The sequence below is a fragment of the Stegodyphus dumicola genome, chromosome 1 (genome assembly GCF_044657685.1).
Source record: "Stegodyphus dumicola isolate Sdum_Otavi_A_Nest chromosome 1, ASM4465768v1".
Classification (NCBI taxonomy): Eukaryota; Metazoa; Arthropoda; class Arachnida; order Araneae; family Eresidae; genus Stegodyphus; species Stegodyphus dumicola.
The window spans coordinates 125076093-125095915 of record NC_140768.1 but is presented as its reverse complement, the minus strand read 5'-3'; the positions used below and the strand labels follow the sequence as shown (position 1 = coordinate 125095915).

The following is a 19823-nucleotide window of genomic DNA, read 5'->3' as shown; positions in this document are numbered from 1 at the left end:
GCGTGCCACGTGTGGTCGCGTATTATCCTGTTGAAATATGGCTGTGGGCAAGCCCTGAAGGTAAGAAAGGACAACTGGCTCCAGCACCTCGGAGATGTAGCGCTGGCTGTTTAAAGTACCGGCAATGTGTATTAGAGGAGTGCGAGAGTGATATCCAATACCGCCCCATACCATAATACCCAGTGCAGGACCAGTGTGGCAGTACATAATGCAGTCTCTCCAAGGTGTCTCCAGACTCGAATCCGACCATCGTGATGTTGCAGACAGAAGCGGGACTCATCAGTAAAGATAATTTCATTCCATTCTGCCGTCCACATCCTTCTTTCCTTGCACCATTGGCGGCGGAGATGTCTGCGTCAAGGGTAGACGAAGCAATGGACGTTTTGCGGACATACCATTCTGCTGTAAACGGCATCGAATGGTACGTGCAGACACTAGATGATGCATTACAGACTGAATGTGCTGTGCTATGTTTCGTGATGTGACTGAGCGATCCGTCACTGCCATGCGCACAATGTACCTGTCATCACGTGAAGTAATGCACTGAGGTGAATGTGATCGAACACGTTGCTCCGTTGTACCCTCCTGCATCCAACAGTCACATATCCGCACTACAGTTGTTTGGTTTCGTTCAACACGACTACTGATTTTCCTGAAAGATAATCCACACTCTCGGTAGGACACTATCCTTCCTCTGTCGAACTCGGATACTTGATCAAACGATGATTGCTGCTTAGTACGAGACATAATTGATTTTTTTTTTTAACCGCAAGAAAAACACAATTGCCGAACTTGCCGAAAGTCGTTAAAAACTCCAAGCCTTAAATAGCACTTTGAAGTGGTGCCATAGACGCACATGATGTGCGTCTGTGCTGAAATTCTAATCATTTGCATCTCACCTCCGCTAATGCATGTTGTAAATTTCATGTTATTTGCATGCTTCCTTCAGGGTGTTGCATTTACAGTGGACAGCAGTGTATATGAAGCCACCATGGTTAAGAAATAAGTTGCCAGCCTTGCAGGAGCGATATTATAACTGTACAAAATATTCAAAAGGCAAGGTTACATCGCACTATGAGTGTTATCACACCATGAAAATGCCAATATTGATGAAATGGTAAATTTCATCCTCAAATTTTAGCTTTGTGCATCCTATGGTACCGATTTATGCATACATCCTATGCTACCTGTAAGGTGGTTCAGTACGCTACCTATTTATGCATACAGTTTGCACAAGAAAGCTATTGGCTAACATTCTGTAGAATTGCAAGTAGGTGGTTTCAATATTAGACAACTGGAAACTTAAAATGGCAAAAACTTCTCAGGAACTTCTGTTTATTGTGCAAGAATGCCCTGGTTTTTTATATTTCAAATTTGACAGCTTTGTTATTAAAGTGCTTATAAGTTATTGGCTTTGTCAAGCATTTTATTATTTTTGTATACATTAATGTAACTGATTGTATTTTTTATTTTCCAGGCATTCATGTCCTTGTTCACCTTGACATACATTCATGTAGTTTTTGTTCGCTCTTCAACAAATTGTTTTGACGATGTCCAGCAGAAATGGTCCCGGAGTGGAATCTTGAGAGCTGAGGTATTGTCTAGAAAGGAAAAATTAAATTACTCATTGGAGCAATCATATCTGAAAGAAAGAAAACTGCGGCAGTACGAATATGAAGATCCTTTGTATATATTCAACAGCAATACTTTCCTAAAAAATCGGGAAAGGTCAAGTATCAAGGAAGATGAAAATGTGTATGCTGTAGAAGATTACTCTTTGCTTTCAGAAATTATAGATGGGAATGAATCTCTATCTCTTTATAAACGCTCTGTTTATGGAGGAGAAAGTTCTGATGGTTTATATACTTTTTCACCAAGTAAGAATTAGATTTTATAAGCATAATGTAATTCACTTATGGTGTCATAGCAGTTATGCTAATTATATCAGCATTCAGGTTTCTATTGTGTTTTCACTTCACATGCTGTTTTTGTTTGCACTGCTATTCTATTTTGGATAGATGTACACTGGGGGAAGAAAAGAAAAAGGGCAGTTCTATATCTCTTGTTCTACTGGGCCAATTGACGAAATTCAATGACTTGAAAGGGCGACTTAGGATATGTATTAGATTTATATATAGCATTGTTCTAATATAGGTATTTTGACACAAAATTGGACATTTTCTGAAATAACATACCAATTTTTTTCCATATTTCAATTCTACGATTCAAATTACGTCAAACTACCAAGTTTTGTAAAAACCACACGAGTAGTTTTTAAAAAATTAGCTCTTAAAATTTTAGCTCCTCAATGTTTAATTGAGTTTGGTATAAGTAAAGATCCCTTCCTTATTTCAATATAATGAATATTGAATCTTGTAAGAAGAATAAAGCTAATTTTTCAGAATAAACAAAATACTTTTATTTAAATTTTAAAACAGAACCAAAAAAAATAAATACTGCAGCTCTTAACTATCAAAATTTTAAACTCTTAACTACTGCAGTTAAAACTCTTACAACTATTAAAATATTCAAAATCCTCAACTCTCTAAAACAAAAATATATATAAAAATCTTACGAATCCTCTTCTTGTTGCCACACCGTAAAATGCAAGTTCTTGTCCTATTATTTATATTTCACGTTCTCTTTAAGTCACGATCTTCACAAGTCATGATCTTTACAAGTCACGATCTTTACAAGTTCCCCCACAAGAAGCACATTCGTCACCGTAGAGACAATGTTGCTCAGAGTTCATTGAGAGAGAAAGAGTTAACAGCTAACCTTGACAAAGCATCAGCATTCCCATGTGAACTTCCTTTGTGGTATGTCACAGTCATGTTATACCGTTGTAACGCTAAGGCCCAACGAGACAGTTTAGCACCATGAGGGGCGCTTTGGGTCAAGTAGGTGAGGAGATTGTGATCAGACACAATCTGCACTTTGGCACCGAAAATCCATGTGTCAAATTTTTTCAAGGCTTCGATGACACAAAATGCTTCTCGTTCGATGGTTGACCATCGTTGTTGACAGGGCGTTAATTTCTTGCTGAAAAATGCTATGGGCATTTCTTTGCCATGTTCGTCGTTTTGAGCTAAACACGCTCCAATTGCGAAAGCAGATGCATCCGTATAGAGTTGAAAGGGCTTGCTGATGTCCGGAGTATGCAGAGATGGCATTTTAATCAACTCTTCTTTAAGTTTGTTGAAAGCTGCTTCTTTTTCAGAGTCCCATGGAATATTATTTGGAACACTCTTCTTTGTAAGGTTTGTTAGAGGTAAAACTATCTCAGAAAAATTTGGGATATAATCCCTATAGTAGCTTGCTAGCCCTAAAAGACTCCTGACTTCTTTTTTAGTGGTAGGCTTAGACAGATTTCTGATGACTTCTACCTTCTCAGGATCTGGAGAGTGAGTGCCAGAACCTATTACATGTCCTAGAAACTTCACGTGACTCTTTCCGAAATCACACTTTTCTAGATTTGCGGTTAGACCTGCGTTTCTCAGTGTCTGAAACACTTGGTCGATGTGATAGAGGTGGCCATCCCAAGTTTCAGAAAATATTGCCACATCATCAATATATGAACGGCAGTAGTTCTTATGGTTTGCAAGCACCTTATCCATCGATTTTTGGAAGGTACTTCCAGCATTTTTCAAACCGAAAGGGAGAACTTTCCATTGGTAATGTCCGGAATGAGTGATAAATGCTGTGTAGGGTTTAGCTTCTTCTTTCATAAGAATTTGCCAATATCCCTTGGTTAAATCGAGAACTGTTATGAATTTGGCTTTTCCCTATTTCGAATAGTAAATCTTTAGCAATCTTCATCGGATAGGCGTCCGGAATTGTGAAGCTATTTAAAAGCCTAAAGTCTATGCACAGTCTAACGCCGCCATTCTTTTTTGCAACACATACTATAGGATGTGCCCAGTTACTGTCACTGGGTTCTATAAGATCCCATTCTAACAGTTCTTTAACTTGACGATCGACTTCCTCTTGAAGTGAAACAGGAACACGGTAGGGCCTCAATCTTTTCGGATTACATCCTTCTGTAACCTTGATGTCATGACCATCAACACTGGCTTGACCAGGTTTGCTACTGAAAACATCTACATAAGATTTTCGTACTTTAAATAGTCCTTCCCGTTGGTAATATTTTAAGTCGCCTTTCAAATTTTGTAAATGGGTCCAGATATCATCAGCAGATTTATTCATAAGATCTGCTGGTGCATAGTGGATATCTCCAAACTCTTCATCTTGGTCAAAAATGATACCAACGTGATCTGCACGAGCAATATATGGCCTTAACTTATTTATATGGAGTTTTCTAATACTTCCGTTTTCCATTTCGATTTTGGCAGAGTGTGGCCTGGTAAGTTTGCTCATGGTAGCTGGTCCTTGCCACGTGTTGAGCAATTTATGTGATGATGATGATGGCATTAACACGAGGACTTTGTCCCCAACATTGAAAGTCTTTTCTTGAGAACGTAAATTGTATCTTGAAGTGTACTCTTCTTGAGATATTTTGGAATTTGCTGATGCAATGTCATGAGCTTTTCTTAATTTTTCTAAAAGATCCTGTAGATAATTTTCAATTGAACGGGAAGCTGTAACTGGAATGCTACGTTCACCTGTCCATATCTCTTTCAGCAAAGATAATGGTCCTGGTGGTATTCTTCCATATACCATCTGGAAGGGAGACAAACCAGTGGTGCTATGTGGCACTTCTCTGTAGGCAAACAGGAGATAGGGAAGATTCAAATCCCAGTTTCTCCCATGTTCTTGGATATTTTTGTTCATCATCTCTTTTAAGGTTCTATTCCAACACTCGACGGCACCCATACTCTCGGGGTGTCCTGGAGTGGAGAATCGTGGAGACACACCAAGTAAGTTCTCAAAGGCTCAGGTGAGTTTGGCTGTGAAATTAGTTCCCTGGTCGGAACAAATCACTTTTGGAAATCCAGTTTGAGTAAAAAACCTCATCAAAACGTTGCGTGTTGTTTTCGCACTTATGTCTTTGACGGGGGTGGCTTCTGCCCATCTGGTGCATAGGTCAACTGCACATATCACAAACCGATGACCCCTCCTGGATGGAGGTTCTAATGGCCTGATACAATCCACGCTCCATACTTCAAAGGGTGTTTCCGGTCTAACAATAGGTTGAATTGGAATTCGATCTTTGTACGTAACTGTTCTCCTCAATTGGCATTCTTTACAACTTTCACAGAATTTTTTAACATCTTGCTTAATAGTAGGCCAAAAGAATGAGTACTTGATTCGTTGAATTGTCTTTTTCTCACCGAGGTGGCCGGCAAGAGGGATTTCGTGTGCCATTCTTAGGACTTCCCTTCTTTTTTCTAAAGGTAAAACAACTTGCTTAATGTTTTCACCACAGATATATTCGGAATGAAGTAATATGCCATCATCGAAAGTATATGAATTTTGATTTTTATTTGCCCATTCAAAGCATTTTTTCAGAGTTTCGTCTTGTTCTTGATGTATCTTGAATTCTAGTCTTACTCTATTCGTTGTTTTCCCAGACTCTATGTTTTCTTGGGAAAGCTGATTAACAACAGCCAAATTTGTAGTATTTTCTTCAACTGGTAACGGTTTATCATCTGTCTCTTTGTACTCTAAGGGGGATGCATCCCAATAACGATCACAGTTAAACAGTTCGATATTCCCACAGAGTGTTTCATAAGCTGAAGAACTCAATAGCAAATCGGTAACTAGCTTTTTTGAAACAGCACACGTAATGGACACTCTACCATGAAAATCATCGTCAATTTTCATCTGGAAAATCTTTAGTGGAGTAATTTCGTTTTCACCAAAAGCAGAAGATATCTCTATTTTACTTTCTCCTTCGCAAGGTATGTTGTCAACCAATTTCTCACGGACTACTGAGATTTGTGCTCCCGTGTCTACGATTCCATTTAAAATAATATCTCCACATTTAACTTTGACAAGTTTTAATTCATCTATGTTTCTAGACATGTCCACTGATTTTGAGACAGGAATAGAGATCTTGGCAGTTAGCACTTCTGGTTTTTCTTTTTCTGTAAGGGGTGCTTGTGTTTGTATTAAGTTGTTTTGTGCTGTTGCAGAAGCACTTCTTGGTATCCGATTTTTGGTACATAACTTAGATGTATGACCTTCTTTTCCACAATTATAGCAAGTTAGTTTGAAACTAGGCTTTTGTGGTTCGTCACTCTTACGGGATGGGTACACTCTTGTGTTTTCAGCGGACAGCGATTTATTTCTGAAAGCTCTTTCTGGAAGTGGAGAATGAGGTTGCCATTTTTTATTAGTTCTGTCTGCTGATGGATTACCACCAGTCCGTTTTGAGATTTTACGAACACTGTCATATTCGTCAAGTTTATCAGCTAATTTGGTTGGAGAAACGAACTTCGCCCAGTCGTCAAGAAGATGGTCTCTTACTTCATAGGGTACTCTTTTCTTAATTTGGTCAGTAATAATCAAGTCTTTTAACGCAACAAAATTTGTGATTTCAAGACCATTGATCCATTCTTCAAAATAACTTGTTATTTCGTAGCAAAAATCTCTCCATGATTTTTCAGTGCTCTTTTGGTGCATCACAAATTTTTTTCTAAAGCTTTCAGGATTTAATTTAAATCTCTTCAATAAAGTGGCCTTAATGTACTCATAATCTTCAAAATTTTCTTCAGATTCCCTACCAATTAATTGAATGATTTCAGATGGCATTAAAGTCAATAAACACGAAACCCAATCTTTAGGATCAATCTTTGTCCTTTTAGCTTGTCTTTCAAATAAGGATAAATAAATCACAATATCATCGTGTCTTAAATTGAATTTGGGAATAAGCTTAATTAAATCAAAATTATGATGTCCATTTTCATTTGTTGGTGGAGTTTGTGTTAGTCGAACACGAGATTCAATTTCGAGTTTCCTCAATTCAAACTCCATTTGCTCTCTTTTCTGTTGTGCTTCTAATTCTTCTTTCTCCTTTCTTCGCTGTTCCTCAATCTCTTCTTTCCTTCGCCTTTCCTCAAGCTCTTCTTTCTCCTTTCTTCGCTGTTCCTCAATCTCTTCTTTCTCCTTTCTTCGCTGTTCCTCTTCTTTTCTTTTCCTCTCTTCAATAATCATTAAAAACACTTCTTTAGCAAATGCTTCATCATATGTATCACTTTGAATTATTTCATTTTTTATCGCCACGATTTTCATACTTGGATCTACTTGAATTTCTAATTCAGCAGCTAAAACTAGCAAATCCTCTTTTTTCCCACGTCCCATAAAAGCCATGTCTCGATTTTATTCAGCCAATAGACTCTTAGTTTAAAAAAAAAAAAAAAAAAAAATTCTCTCTTATTTTCTATTTAAATATAATTCACAATGAATTTAATTTTATTCGGCACGAAAATCAATCAGTGGAATCAATACTTAATGTGTTGTTCACTTACTCTGGCGAGTGAAATGAAATTACATTTGAACACTGGCGTATTCATTACTTTGACAAGTAAATAAACTAATATTCCATGACGGAAACAATAATTAACTTTTCATAATCTTAATTAATTATTTTACGTTAACAAGGTAAATTGAGCTCTCACCTGAGTTATTTTGGTTCGTAATTATATGCGGGGAAATCCCGATCCTGTCGACTGCGCCAGTAAAGATCCCTTCCTTATTTCAATATAATGAATATTGAATCTTGTAGGACGAATAAAGCTAATTTTTCAGAATAAACAAAATACTTTTATTTAAATTTTAAAACAGAACCAAAAAAAAATAAATACTGCAGCTCTTAACTATCAAAATTTTAAACTCTTAACTACTGCAGTTAAAACTCTTACAACTATTAAAATATTCAAAATCCTCAACTCTCTAAAACAAAAATATATATAAAAATCTTTCGAATCCTCTTCTTGTTGCCACACCGTAAAATGCAAGTTCTTGTCCTATTATTTATATTTCACGTTCTCTTTAAGTCACGATCTTCACAATTCATGATTTTTACAAGTCACAATCTTTACAGTATATATCTATTAATCTCTCTTTTTACTTCCTTGTACGAAGTAAAAAGGAAGTATTGTAATCGCGAAAAGTTTCAGGCAGCATATTTCAACGAAAAAATAAAATAATAATTCAATAAAAGACTCTTTTCCTGCAAAAAAATTCTAAAACTGCTTTTAAATGAATTCTGAAGAGAATTTTTCGTGACATCTGTATGTACGTATGTATCTTCCATAACTCAAAAACGAGTAGCTTCAGAACGTTGAAATTTTGTATATAGGACTGCTATAACGTGTAGATGTGCACCTCATATTTTGGTTGCAATCAGCCGCACCAAACGTATACATATATATTTATATATATATCCACTCTGTCACCTGGCTCAGTGATCTCGGTTTTTTTACTGTGTTGAATTATGTTGTCCTTATCTTTCGGTTAAGGTTTTAATGCCTTTAGTAAATCTGCAAGCGATATTTGTAGAATTAATAACGATCTAAAAACTGTTTAAGTACTGTTAAGCCTAATTTTCAAATAACATGGCGGATATGTTTGTGTACATTTGAAACTACAGAATACTGTCAAAAGTCTTTAATCCGGACTCTTCGGAACTTTGGCGATTCTGGATTATCGATTTTTCCGGATTATAAATCATGAGTTTAAATCTGATAAGATGGCATGCAGAGATTATAAAATTAATAATATGAAACCGTAATTTATGAAATAAAGAGCAATTATGATCTAAAGGGTATCAAAATTGACAAAAAAAAGCTTTATATTTATTTGTTTACTTTATTAAACATTTCTTTCAACGCGCGCATGTGTAAAGCATACATTACGCATAGTCGAAATTAGAAAATTGCAACCAGAAAACTATTTGATGTGTATTCGTGATATTTATAATGACGAGGAATTTGATTTAAATCATATCAAAGATGGAGTACATCGAGATGAAATACTACATTTAGTAAGGAATTTTAAGCCGAATAAAATAAAAACATCTGCCCTGAAGATAAGGATAGTGCTGACAGATCAACTTCCAGTTCATTGCGCACCGTGTCGTCTTCCCTTTTGCAGAGCAGCATGAAAATGATAAACATATTTCGGAATGATTAGAGAATCAAAGGATATGCCATTATCCATTTTTTGCAGCAATTCCACTTTTTGTTTGATGAACATAGAAACATGCTTTCGCTTTGTAGATCCCTTGGTAGCTCCAGAATCGGAAATTCTTTTGGACATAATCAAAAGTTCAAGCTTACTTTTATAAAATTGCTCTAACAATCTTCAAAAAATAATAAAACGGATCCAATTAGAAGATTAAGGAACTACGCAATCTGCAACATTAACTGGAATAGATAATTAGATAATTTTAGCTTAGCTTATACCGTTCATTATACATTAAACTCGCATGCATAAAGGTATTATGCGATAATGCAATATGCGTTGGCGCATGCGCAGAAAGTTTGTAGCTTTGAGGCCTGGATTATAGATCATTCTGGATTATGGACGTCCGGATTAAAGACTTTTGACTGTAGTAGATTTGTTGCCAATCTAGAGAGACTAAGCATCGCAACAACAAAGATAACGCCTTCATGTATTATTGCAAATTAAATCATGCTTAATCCTTTCTGGAATTTTTTTTGAGGAAATAAGTGTTTAAGATTTTCTTCGTAATTTTTAATATAGATATTTTGAGTTTTTTTTTTTTTTTTTTTTTTTTTTTTTTTTTTTTTGTATTTTTGCCCTCTCGCGAAGTGAGAACTGAATTAATTGAATGAGAAATACTCAATCGTCTGTGAAAAACTGTTTCTTTTTTGCTTTGTTTGCTTAATTTCTTTTATATATCGTTCTAGATTTATTATAGTATTTGAATACTATAATAAATCAAGAACGATGTATAAAAGATCATTCTGGACATGTGGCAACAATTAGATAATTCTTTAAATGATATAAATTTTGTGCATTCTGAGTTATAATATAAATGAAATATAATACTGTTAAGTAAACCTAGCACCAGAGTGTCGCTATGGTAAACAAAGTGAATTTTAAAGAATGCATTTATTCTATTGTGGTTTATGCGCTGTCAGTGAAGTAGGTTTAATTCAATCTAATAAGTTTAAATGAAATGCAAGAAAAAATGTGCATAATTTAATATTCCGTACAAGGAAGTCGTGGTGTACACATCAGATTTTTTATGATTTATTTTTTTAATTTGTATTTTTTAATAATATACAAATTTAAAAAATAAATCATAAAAAATCTGATGTGTACACCACGACTTCCTTGTACGGAATATTAAATTATGCACATTTTTTCTTGCATTTCTTTTATTTTAAAAATTTTTATTTATTAAATAATTAAAAAAATTTTTCAAAACACGTTTTGAACTATGATATATAAAATCTCTATGATCATCTTAAAGTAGACGTATTTCTAAGCATACTTGCAAAAAATTACAGTTTTTTATTCAAAATTTCCAAAGATGTATGTGAATTTATATATTTGCATGTTTTGAAATTTGACATATTTGTTGAAAGTGATAAAACATCGAATGTAGTTTAGACACTTTGCTAAAATTATTTGAAAGTAAGAACGATGTGACTTTTTTTCCGTTCATGCACAATGTAAAAGGGTAGGAAAGAGGTGCTTTTTTTCAGGGCTGTGGAGTTGTAATCAGAGTCGGGCAGATTTGGGGGTAAAAGGAGTCTGAGCTGGAGTCGCTAAAAACAGGTCAACTCCAACTCCAATTGTTGTTGGACAGTTTGAATTTGAAATGAAATTAAAATGAATTGAAAAAAATTAAGCACAAGCTGAGTTATTATTTTTATGTATAAACTGTATACATTAATAAATAGTTATTTTCTATTTTATTGACATATTAATAAGTAAATATTGGAGGAAGATGGATGTGATATTTACCATTTAAACTGATTCATTTAGTTACTTCTTTTAGTTACAAATCTCACTGGTAAATTTAGGTAAGTAGCAATAGCAGCAAGAACTCCCAAAATTTATGCCATTCTTAGGAAGGCGAGCAGGAAAAGGAGCAATTATTGATCAGGCAATGCGATAAGGAAGTACCTATTTGGTAATACAGAGGTTTTTAGAATTAAGAACTTTTGTAGAAGATGTAGATAACCCTAATGTTTCACTAACAGAAAGACTGTAGAATGATCTTGCAGAATTGGAAACTCTTCTTTCTACACTTAATAGCCACAAAAAGCTGCAATCTGAAAAATTGACAGAAGGCGAGAATGGAAGAATAACATGTTTGTTTTTTCTGAAATGGAGGGTTTATTGCAGAAGGAATCATTTTTTCAGTGAAGAAAAGAAAAACTAGTTTGCTAGACAGTCAGATCTTGCTGGGTTCAATATATGTAGATCCAAAACACCAAATTTTCTTTGATGACGAACATATTGAAAGGGCAAAGAAAGCCATCTATGAACTTTCATTAAGAATGAAATTATTCTCAGAACAACTGGAGAATTCGAATCAGGACAGTCAAACTGCAGACATTGCAATTGAGTCTCTATCATCCTCTTCCAGTGATGAATTACATTTTGAGAAATATTTTTGGATAATATTCAAAAGGCTGAGGCAAAGCGAATGAAAATAAAGAACCAAGAGGCTTTAGATATAAAAATGAAAAAATACAAACAAGATTTCTACACTACCTTTGAAAAAATAAAGAAATATGATTGTGCTTGCAAGACACCTCTTTTAGAACTTGTAAATGTATATCCTGAAAAATTAAAAGAAGTAACTGTAGTAGCTCTTCCTCCTACTCAAGTTATTGTGGAAAGACTCTTCTCAGGTCTGAAGTTTATCAAATTGGATCTATCGTCCTCTAACAAAGAAGAGCTTGCCGAAGCTACACTGTGTCTTAGAAATAACTAATGCCAATTTTTCCATTTCATAATAAATGCTAATTAATATAAATAATTTGCTATGCCATCAATTTTTATATTAAAAAAATAATCTGTAACCCACGTGTATATATATATATATATATATACTCCAACTAGCTCATATATATATTATATGAGCAAGTTGGAGTTGGTCATTTTCCCTACCAACTCCACAGCCCTGCTTTTTTTCCACTCCGGCATAATAGAAGGGAAAGGAAAATTGGTTGCCATATATTAAGGTATTATATATTATAGTTTGCCAATTGAATTGTTCTTGGCACAAACTGAAAAAATTGCACCAAGATAAATTTTTGAATTTCTCCATAAATTTTGCACAAAATTTTACAAAATTTAATATCTAGGAATAATTTGAGCCGTCAAATCAGAATATAGGAAAAAAATTGGTATGTTATTTAAAAAAAAAGTCTGATTCATTCTGTGTCAAAATACCTATATTAGAACAGTGCTACATATAAATCTAATATATAGCCTAAGTCATGCTTCGAAACATGAAAAATGCAATTTGAGTTTTGTCAATCGGCCCAGTAGAACGGGAGATATAGAACTGTCCTTTTTTTTTTTTTTTCTTTCTTTCTTTCTTTCTTTTTTTTTTTTTTTTTTTTTTTTCCCTGCAGTATATATGGGTTTATTAATTAATTTAATAGCCGATTAAATTTTAACTTCAGTATCTTCTGAATTCAATAGCAATGCTTTCATAATCAAAAGTACAATGAAATGGCAGGCAGATTAAATTATTAAAATAACAACTAATTTTAGTGTCAACATCAAAAATTATATAACTAAAAGCAGTAGATTACATAGTACATCATTACCAAATGCTTATATATAATACCAGTAGTCTATGAAAGTGGGTATTGCATAGAACATAGGTAATGGATAGGATGACAAAAATTATTATGATTTCATTGCACTTTTGATAAAAAATAATATAAATTTGTATGCTTGTCATTGTAGCTGGAAGCTAAAGTTCTAAAAACCCATCTGGACAAACAGTGATTTATTGCTGTGTCTTAGAAAAACTTGCAAAATGCAGAAGATTTTTAAGTAATCTTTTTATTTTAGTCTTAAATTGAGTATAAAGGCACAGCTTATGCTACAGATGAAATTTCTGCAGCTTATGGCTATTTCAGATTAACAAAAACAGATTCAATTCAAATGTCAATAACATAGTCTAATAGACTAAAAATAAGCTGGCTCTAATTTAAAATATTGGCTGGCAAGAATGCGAAAGCATAGCTTGCAAAAAATACTAATAGTGCCAGAAGTTCTGTCAAAACCCTCAGCACATACAAGGCTAATTTCCATTCTGTTAAAGAATATAGAAAAAAGAAACTATAGTAGTAAAGACTTAAATTATAATAATGAAGATAAAGATAGCAAACTTTGCTTACATTTTATTCATGTGTCCAGTAATGCCAGTTAAACCTCTGAAGTAAAACTTGTTGTGAGGGATGTTTCATCGTGTATCCATTAACCATAGAAATACATATTCATACACAAATCACATTTATTCACTTTTAACTAAAATAATTAGAAGCAGTAGATACATACAAGCACATGAGATATAATTCTACAAATAAATGAAGAATAGAATAAAAAAATCGTGGGATACCATTTTTGGCTTTACCCCAGAATTTGAGTTGGCCTTGGGACAGTGAGCACCTAGTCATCTCAGTAAGGCTTCTCTTTTATATTTCACTCGCTCCATTCTGAGGAGGTGAAAAGGGAACAGTAAGTTGATGTTTGATGTTGTTATTAGATAGAAATTACCCCATTTCTTTGCTAGTATATTCACCGCCATTGTTCAGAGAATATGTATGTTTCTTCCGAATTTGTTTCTTGTTATATCAAAAAAGTCTTGATTTACTAAGAAATTCATTCTTTTTAATGAGCAAATAGTGACAGTGTATCTAGTAAAGTAATCAGTAAAGGTTACATAATAAAGTTTTCCACCATTTCTTTGCTAGTATATTTACCGCTGTTATCGGTTTAGAGAGTCTGTATGGTTCTTCCAAATTTGTTTCTTGTTATACCAAAAATGTTTTTTCATTTACTTAGAACTTCATTCTTTTTAGTAAAAAAATAGTGACAGTGTATCTAGTAAAGTAATCAGTAAAGGTTATGAAATAAAGTTTTCCCACCAGTGCTTTGGAGTATGCATAAACCTTAGCTGCTCTTCTTGCATATCTGCCTTTGGTTTTCTAGAGGTCCAAGCTTCGAGACATTGTCTAAAGCAGGGTTTCTTAAACTTTCTTCACTTGTGACTCCTTTTTATCACTGAGATTTTTTTTGTGACCCCCAAGACCCCATAATATTTACAAAACTTTTGTTGAACCTCATAAGTATTGAGCAAATCTGACACACACGTGAGTAAAACTGTCGATTTTTTCACTTGTACTGTAATATACTATTGCAGTTTTAGGTCATTAACTTTAATTTCCAATTTTAATCTATTAGCCGCTGGTGTTGCATTGACGCAACGGTCAAAATAAATGCATATATAAATATAACTACCTAAGATATTTTATACCAGCAGATGATTTTGTGTAGAGAATATTATGAAGATTATTTCTGTAAAAAAATATTTGCCTTCAACAATAATTTTGTTTATAATAATTAATCTCATACTTTGAGCAAAATTTTCGACTGGGTATTTTTTCTGAAAGTATTTCACGAAAGAATCACAGTCTTTATGAGTGATCTATTTTTAGTCAAGATCACCATTTATCAGAACATTACATCAGTCAGATGTTTACATTTGTGTTGGAAAAGAAGGGAAAACAGGCGTTGCGCTGACGCAACGTCAGCAGGAAATGGGTAGTCAATCTCCTTTTGCACTCATTCCTTTCGATGTTCTGGTTCATGTTCTGGTTGTTTAAAAATGCCTAGAACAAGGTATCTTACATTAGAAGAAGCCCTTCAAAGATTTTTTGATGAAGAAACAGATGATGGTAATGTTAATAATGACCAGAATGAAACTGATATTGTTGTTGTTCCCCCAGAAATTGCAGAAGCTAGTGACGAAGAAGAAAGGAATGGCAGTTTTTTAAATTTTTGGAATGGCAGTGTTTCAATTTCCCCAGCAGTATCCAAAATGATACTGCTGGGGAAATTGAAATTCACGTAAGAAGTAAGTTTCAGCCTTCTAAAAGCAGTTATAGTCTTATTAAAAAGTTTAAAAAGCAGAAGACTGAAATCTTGAAATGGATAAAAAAGGAACTCTTAGTTATGTCTCAGGAAGAACATGAAGAAAGAGATAGAAGAGAAATTATAAAAGACAAAATACAAAGTAAAACTAGTGCACAGATTTTCGATTTTCTTTTTGGTTTAGACATTTACTCTCTTCTCGTTGAACGGACAAATATATACGCTCAGAGAAAAAAAAAAAAAAAAATTTATTGCATCTGAAGCCTATATGAGAAGATTTATTGGAATATTATTGCTTACATGATATCATTCTTTACCTCAAGAAAAAATGTATTGGTCTTTTGATAAGGACATTTCTGTTCCTGCTGTACAAGAATCGATATCACGTTTGCAATACAGGAATATGGAGCAGAATTTGCATTTGAGTATAGTCAAATTGACAATACTGATAAATTATATGAGGTGAGACTGTATCTAAACTTACTAAATATCACTACTTTTTTTACTACTGGAAATATAGTCTCTTTTAGATTTCAGATGCAAGAATGCATTATTCCTTTTGCTAACTTCTATTGAGAGTGTAGAATTAGCCAGAAATAGATCAGCAAGAGGAAGACCTAGTAAATTCAGCATTCAAAAACCATTGCATGGAGACGGTAGACATTTTATCGTAGAGTCCTTTGATAACAAAAGACTTTGTTGTGAAGAGTACCATACCCAGGCTGTTTATAGATGCAAAGTATGTAATGTAGCTTTATATCATGATTGTAATCAAGCTTTTCATGCTTGAATCTTTCAATTGAAATAATCTGTGTTTGTAAAAGAAATACGATGTATATTTTAATATTAAATTAATTACAAGTAAAGTGATTTGTAGATTTATGAAACGTTATACAGCTAAAAAGTAATCCTGCGCTCCACTCGAAAGAAACATCATACGAGTACAATCCTACTCACTAAACATCCGTAGTCTTATTCCACTGACGTTGCATGAACGCAACACTCACTTTTTCTACAGGTAAGAGCATTTTGTTTAATTTTCAATGTAAATTTATGTTATAAATGCTTCATTTAATATTTGTTATTATTTTCATGCGGAAAGAAACATTCCTTGTAGTTTTGGCGGTTAATGGGTTAATAACAAAGATTATCCTCACAAATGTATTTATTTTATTATGCATTTGTTAATCATTTTGTTGTTGTAGAGGAACGATCTGGCTCCAACACATTTCAAATTCTCAATCACAAAGCTGTAAGATCTGTTACAGCAAGTACACAAAAGAATAGAATACTCAGTTCAAATTACGTAGGTCGAGAGTATAACATGCTAGCAGCGCCTCCTGTCGGCAACTCTTAATCACTACTGAACACGCATCTTTCAAAATTGTTAGATTATTCTCACCCTTCCTTTCCAAAATTTTAAAAATACATATATATTTATTTGAATTTAGATTATTTTCAATGAGTTTTAGAAATTAAACAACAAAAACTGCTGAAAATATTGATAAATACCAATATTTTAATAAAGGTAGTTTTTTTAGGTAACCATCAAAGTTGGATGAGGTCATGTCAAAGTAGTGGCATGTGTTTCTGCATAATTTTCAAGGAACTGATACTTTTTTACTTAATCAGTATTCTGCACTTCGTAAAAAGGCTGTTGTTGATTTCTACTGTTTTGTTAGGCACTCTGATTTTACAGGAAGCTCTATTTTTAACATTTTGAGTATAAACTTCCTACAAGTAATTGTTTCAATCTATTAATATGTTGCATTCATCTGACCATATTGTGTTTATTAATAAACATATTTTTTGATTGTAGGATCCAATAAGTTTGAAAATAATCCACTGCTTAATGTTCTATAGAAGGCAGGTCCCAAGTTTTTTTCAAAATGCAAGAAAAAAATGCAGTGACAGTGTTATATCTTTGTTCATAAAAACAAAACGTAGCTTACCAAGAATCAGTTGGAGTCATTAAACGTAATTGCATATTTTACGAGTGTGTTGTTACACTTATATATTACTGGTACTAAATTGCACTGCTCCGCCCATTGGGGAATTCCTTCTGGTTGACAACCCCTGCTATAGAAGGTATGCCTAAAATTTTATAGAATCTTGTGTAAGATTTCAGTACTTTTCCGTTATGCAACTACCATAGTTTTTGGCACCTGTTAAAGAGAAACCAAACATAGGCTGAAATCATCTACAGTACCATCTGGGGACTGTATGTGTGTGTCCATGTGTAAAGAAGAATAATTAACACATATTATTACTTTAGTACCACTAAAGTGCTGAAAATATACAAAGTTTTTCAAACTATAATCAAAACAAATTTTCAGTTTCTGATGTATATGATGTAGCAGACATTTTTTTTTATTCATAAGCATTTTTTTCCTCTAGCTTCTAAATGTAATATTTTGTGCAATTTTTTGGTACAGTATTACGTTATAATAAAGAAATTAAATCTTAAAAAAATGTAAAATTAATTTAAATAACAAAATTTATTAAAAAATTAAATTTGTGCTCTTAATTATAAATTTTTACTTCCAAAAGTGAGCACTTTTAATTGTTGTATATGTGCACCTGGTAAGAGAAGTGTTTTTTAAATTTTTAATTAAATTTTATTTTTATTTAAAATTTATTTATTGTTTATTTGAAACTTGTTTTCAAATCAACTATTAAAATTTTTATTACGAAAAAGATTCACATCTGTTCCAAAATTTTTTATCCTTCTCTATGTCATTGATCATTTTAAAATTTATATGAGGTTAAAAAATTATTTTAAAAAATAAAAATTAAGTTCTAATTAATACTAAAAGAAAATTGTCTTGTAATTTATTTGTAAGATTTTATAATGCTTTTACATATGCTAAAGTTTCAATGTGATTTTGATAGAAAATTAAATTCAGAAACCTATTTAAAATTTAGAATAATGACCCAGTTTCTGGTCAGTTAAAGTAGCCATTTAAACTGGATCTGATAATTTTAATGAGTCCTATTAATTCATTCTATTCTATAATTCACTTCAAAAAAATTCTATTCACAAATGAAAAACTAAATCCTTCTTTTTAAACCCAAAAGAAAATTTTGTTGGTTTCATAATGTTTTTAAATTTTCAAATACTTGTATAGGGTTTTTCAGAAAATAAAACCAAGGAAACGTTTTCAGAATTCTTTAGAATTATCAGCAGATTTTCTATAAATTGGATTTTATAAAAATTCTATACATGGGACCTTTATAAACTCTACAAATTTATGTAGAATCTCTGTGCTGATCTTTGTATATAGCTCTATAAAAAGTATACCTAAAATTGTATTGGATCTATAGACGATCTTTGACCCAGTTTATAAAAAATTGGACCATAATTCTAAAAGATTCTAAAAAAGTTTATATTTTTGCTTATAGAATTCTTAGACTTCTTCGTGAGAGCTATTTTTTTAATCCTCTTTGTGTGTTATACTACGGAAATCAGTATTCACAAAATATTGCTTTCTTCAAAGAGCATGAATCCAAGTATGAAATTAAAATGAATTCTTTTATGAATTTGTTTCAGTGTGGCCTAGTGACGAATACATTGTAGAATTTTCTCTGGAATATGGATTTCTGAAGTTAAGTCCTTCTGTTAGAAAACGCTTGAATATTTCGGTAACACTGGTAGCATTAGGTAAATAGTATATGGATGTTAATATAAGATTATATCTTTCTTATTATTGATTGAATTGTTTTTTTTTTTTTTTAATTCTGGAAAATATTTATACATTTGGTTTCTTGTTATAACTGCTCATTATAGCTAGGCTTACCTGATATTTTTTGCTCAAAAGGAAACAATTTTGAGAAAATACCTCACAGCAAAGAATAAAATGTACTGTGATAAGTACGAATCATTGAAAAATCTAAACACAGAAGTTGTTAATGAAAACAACAGAGAGTTAAAAGGATTTTTATTAACTCATCTGAACATATCTTTTTATTAAAAAGTTATATTTATCACTAGTGTGAATTTCCTTTATAAATTCTTAAAAACACAATTCATATTTCACTTAGTTGTTTACATCGCAAAGTTTTTTCAAAAGCAGTTAATCCATTTTTAATTCATTAGTATATGCACAGTTTCTTTTTGGAATTGTAGAATTAAATTTAATGTACAGTATAAAATAATCTATGTTCCGTTTTTTCAGTTGACAGGTGGCGCTCTTGATGCGCGCCGATGAAAAATATTTCACTTGATGCTTGAACTTGAAGAATGACGCATGTCATATAATTTTGATGCTTGATTATGCTTTCATGGCCGCTATAGGCGGAAGTAATATACTATATCATTAAGTTTATCGTTAATAAATGTTATTTCTATGTTCTGTGAAATCTTGAAGTTTTGATTTGAAATTCTAATGCTCTCCTAACCTTGACTCCTGAAACAAAACGATCTTTGAAATTATGACTCATGAAGAGACACCATAAATCGCAAATGACGTTTTGCGATTTCAACATGTGCGACAATGTGACCTATTCAAGCCTCGGTATTATGAACACTATTGAAACAAACTAATTTAAAAATGTATTAAAAGTACCTGGATCTAATGTATGCTATTTTTAATTCTGGGGGAAAATATCTGGATGAAAACAAAACATCTAAATTCATTAGGCCCATGCTGCAGTTTTGGGAGAAAACGTTTAAAAAGCTTTTTAAAAGTAATTGTGTCTAGATGCAGAATATTTAAATTGTTAAATAGATGTAACAGAGGGGATATTTTAATCTCCAAATCATT

General features: G+C 32.7%; 1 protein-coding gene across 4 annotated transcripts in view; it reads left to right on the top strand.

Annotated features, from left to right (window-relative positions):
- The window catches only part of LOC118179889 (membralin-like), a 146199-nt gene that overhangs the window by 65039 nt on the left and 61337 nt on the right, over positions 1-19823 (top strand). For all 4 annotated transcript variants that reach the window (XM_085820109.1, XM_085820107.1, XM_085820115.1 and 1 more), the window contains exons 3-4: positions 1478-1877; positions 18611-18721. In XM_085820109.1, coding sequence (XP_085676235.1) covers positions 1478-1877; positions 18611-18721 — 511 coding nt within the window. The remainder of the gene's footprint in view (positions 1-1477; positions 1878-18610; positions 18722-19823) is intronic.